The sequence below is a fragment of the Halyomorpha halys genome, unplaced genomic scaffold, assembly GCF_000696795.3.
Source record: "Halyomorpha halys isolate HHAL.00 unplaced genomic scaffold, Hhal_1.1 Scaffold850.1, whole genome shotgun sequence".
NCBI classification, from domain to species: Eukaryota; Metazoa; Arthropoda; class Insecta; order Hemiptera; family Pentatomidae; genus Halyomorpha; species Halyomorpha halys.
The window spans coordinates 79,491-81,849 of record NW_027116409.1 but is presented as its reverse complement, the minus strand read 5'-3'; the positions used below and the strand labels follow the sequence as shown (position 1 = coordinate 81,849).

Here is a 2,359-nt window from a genome sequence, read left to right as displayed (position 1 = left end):
CTGAGCTTGCGTCCTCGATATTAAGGTACTGGTTGTTGTGATTGTGAACTTTGACCTTCATATTTACTCTATCACTATTTCAATTAATTTATCAATCCTTAAATTTTTATTTCCAGATATCTGGATGTAAGTGATTTGCTGACGATGATGGATGTCAACTCGAAATGGAGTCTTCTCATCGATTCCGATCCGATCCTACGTAGAAGATCGGCTCGAGCAAGAGCCGCCTACAAGAGGGTAGAAAAGGAAAATCGCGATTATGAGGCGCGAAGGACACTAAGTAAGTAACAAAACCACATACTATCAAGGATTAAGGCATTATTCCAACTATCAGTCTTCTTAATGATATCTTGTTTCAGGCAAGCTAAGGAAGAACGAAGTGAGGAAACGGAAGAGGTTGACGGAGGACCGAGATCCTGTAAGAAAGAAGTCTAATTTACGCTTGTAGACTCTGCGTATCCCGGACTCTCATCAAGATATGATGATTGGAAGAAAGTTATATACAATATTGTAAGACAACGGTCGCTAAGATCTGATTATTTAATTAGTAAGAAATATCCCTCTGAAAAAGTTTTCATTTGGGATTTTGAGCAATGTTATTCTATCCGACTTGCCGTTTGACGAATACGGTGAATATAAAATTCGCGTTACATTGAAGCTTCTCCTGATATCGAATCATCAGGTGCATAACAGAATAAAGAGTAGGGAGTTGTATGTAGCAGATATGTAGGGATCATAAACTATAGAGAAATTATGAAGAAGGAATCCCCCAACTGTTATCAATACATTGATATTCCAATAGCTCATATTGAAAAGGAGATGTTGTGAGTGGAAAAATAAGAACCATATTGAAGATCGATTAAGTGTCCTAACTGTCTAACAACATCCCCAGTGTTGTGACAAAATGAGCTTTTTGGGGAGGATCCAGCTATTCTTTTCTAATAACATTTCTTTCTTTTCCGTAACTATTATGTATTCTTTTACAGAAGTCTACTTCGATTCATGTTTCTTAGAGGTGCTCTAATAAAAGAGAAAATGAGGCCTGGATGTTTGTTCACACGTGAATCTGAGATACCAGTTTTCGCAAGTTGGGTACTTCAGCAAGTTACAATTGAAAAAAAAAAAATATCGGGATAAAATCCTTGCTCTTAGTATTTCAGAATCACTAACATCCGTTTAAAAATAATATAGTTGAGAAAGTATATAAATGGATACAGAGTCGTCAGTACCTAGAAAGCGTCGAACAGATTACATTGGATAGGACCCGCCCACAATCTCAGCGTCCAATCAGAAAAGAGCTTCACCTCATTGGTCCGCTAGCAATGATACTGGATACCGAGAGAAAGAACATATAGCTCTGTGGCTCAGGATATGCACTCATTCGCAATTGGACACGATGCAGCCATTGTTCTACTTTACGTCACTGTTTGCCGCTAGCGAATGTCTTCTGGAAGAGGAAAGGATGAGAAAAGATAAGAGAAGGGATCTTCTTGGAAATTTGCCACCTGAGCTTGCGTCCTCGATATTAAGGTACTGGTTGTTGTGATTGTGAACTTTGACCTTCATATTTACTCTATCACTATTTCAATTAATTTATCAACCCTTTCATTTTTATTTTCAGATATCTGGATGTAAGTGATTTGCTGACGATGATGGATGTCAACTCGAAATGGAGTCTTCTCATCGATTCCGATCCGATCCTACGTAGAAGATTGGCTCGAGCAAGAGCCGCCTACAAGAGGGTAGAAAAGGAAAATCGCGATTATGAGGCGCGAAGGACACTAAGTAAGTAACAAAACCACATACTATCAAGGATTAAGGCATTATTCCAACTATCAGTCTTCTTAATGATATCTTGTTTCAGGCAAGCTAAGGAAGAACGAAGTGAGGAAACGGAAGAGGTTGACGGAGGACCGAGATCCTGTAAGAAAGAAGTCTAATTTACGCTTGTAGACTCTGCGTATCCCGACTCTCATCACGATATGATGATTTGAAGAAAGTTATATACAATATTGTAAGACAACGGTCGCTAAGATCTGATTATTTAATTAGTAAGAAATATCCCTCTGAAAATGTTTTCATTTGGGATTTTGAGCAATGTGATTCTATTCGACTTGCTGTTTGACGAATACGGTGAATATATAATTTGCGTTACATTGAAGCTTCTCCTGACATCGAATCATTAGGCACTTAACAGAATAAAGAGTAGGGAGTTGTATTTAGCTGATATGTAGGGATCATAAACTATAGAGAAATTATGAAGAAGGAATCCCCCAATTCTATATATCTATAGAATACTAAACTCAATACTATCCTATGTTCACATAATTACCAATTCTATCTTAGTGAGATTGTAAAA

At 37.6% G+C, this 2,359-nt stretch overlaps 1 protein-coding gene across 1 annotated transcript; it reads left to right on the top strand.

The window, feature by feature from the left end:
* Nucleotides 1-158: 158 nt before the first annotated feature.
* LOC136797230 (uncharacterized) lies at nucleotides 159-1,953 on the top strand. The gene is made up of 4 exons (XM_067053199.1): nucleotides 159-280; nucleotides 360-1,530; nucleotides 1,622-1,785; nucleotides 1,865-1,953. Exons 2-4 carry the CDS (start codon nucleotides 1,397-1,399, stop codon nucleotides 1,951-1,953), a joined length of 387 nt encoding a protein of 128 aa, XP_066909300.1. The 5' UTR covers nucleotides 159-280; nucleotides 360-1,396.
* Nucleotides 1,954-2,359: the final 406 nt, after the last annotated feature.

Bases quoted from the DNA above. Each gene is read 5' to 3' on its own strand.
- LOC136797230 (XM_067053199.1), top strand. From the start codon at position 1,397: ATGCAGCCATTGTTCTACTTTACGTCACTGTTTGCCGCTAGCGAATGT. The intron at 1,531-1,621 runs GTACTGGTTGTT...TTTTATTTTCAG, and splicing joins CTTGCGTCCTCGATATTAAG to ATATCTGGATGTAAGTGATT. The intron at 1,786-1,864 runs GTAAGTAACAAA...ATCTTGTTTCAG, and splicing joins TGAGGCGCGAAGGACACTAA to GCAAGCTAAGGAAGAACGAA.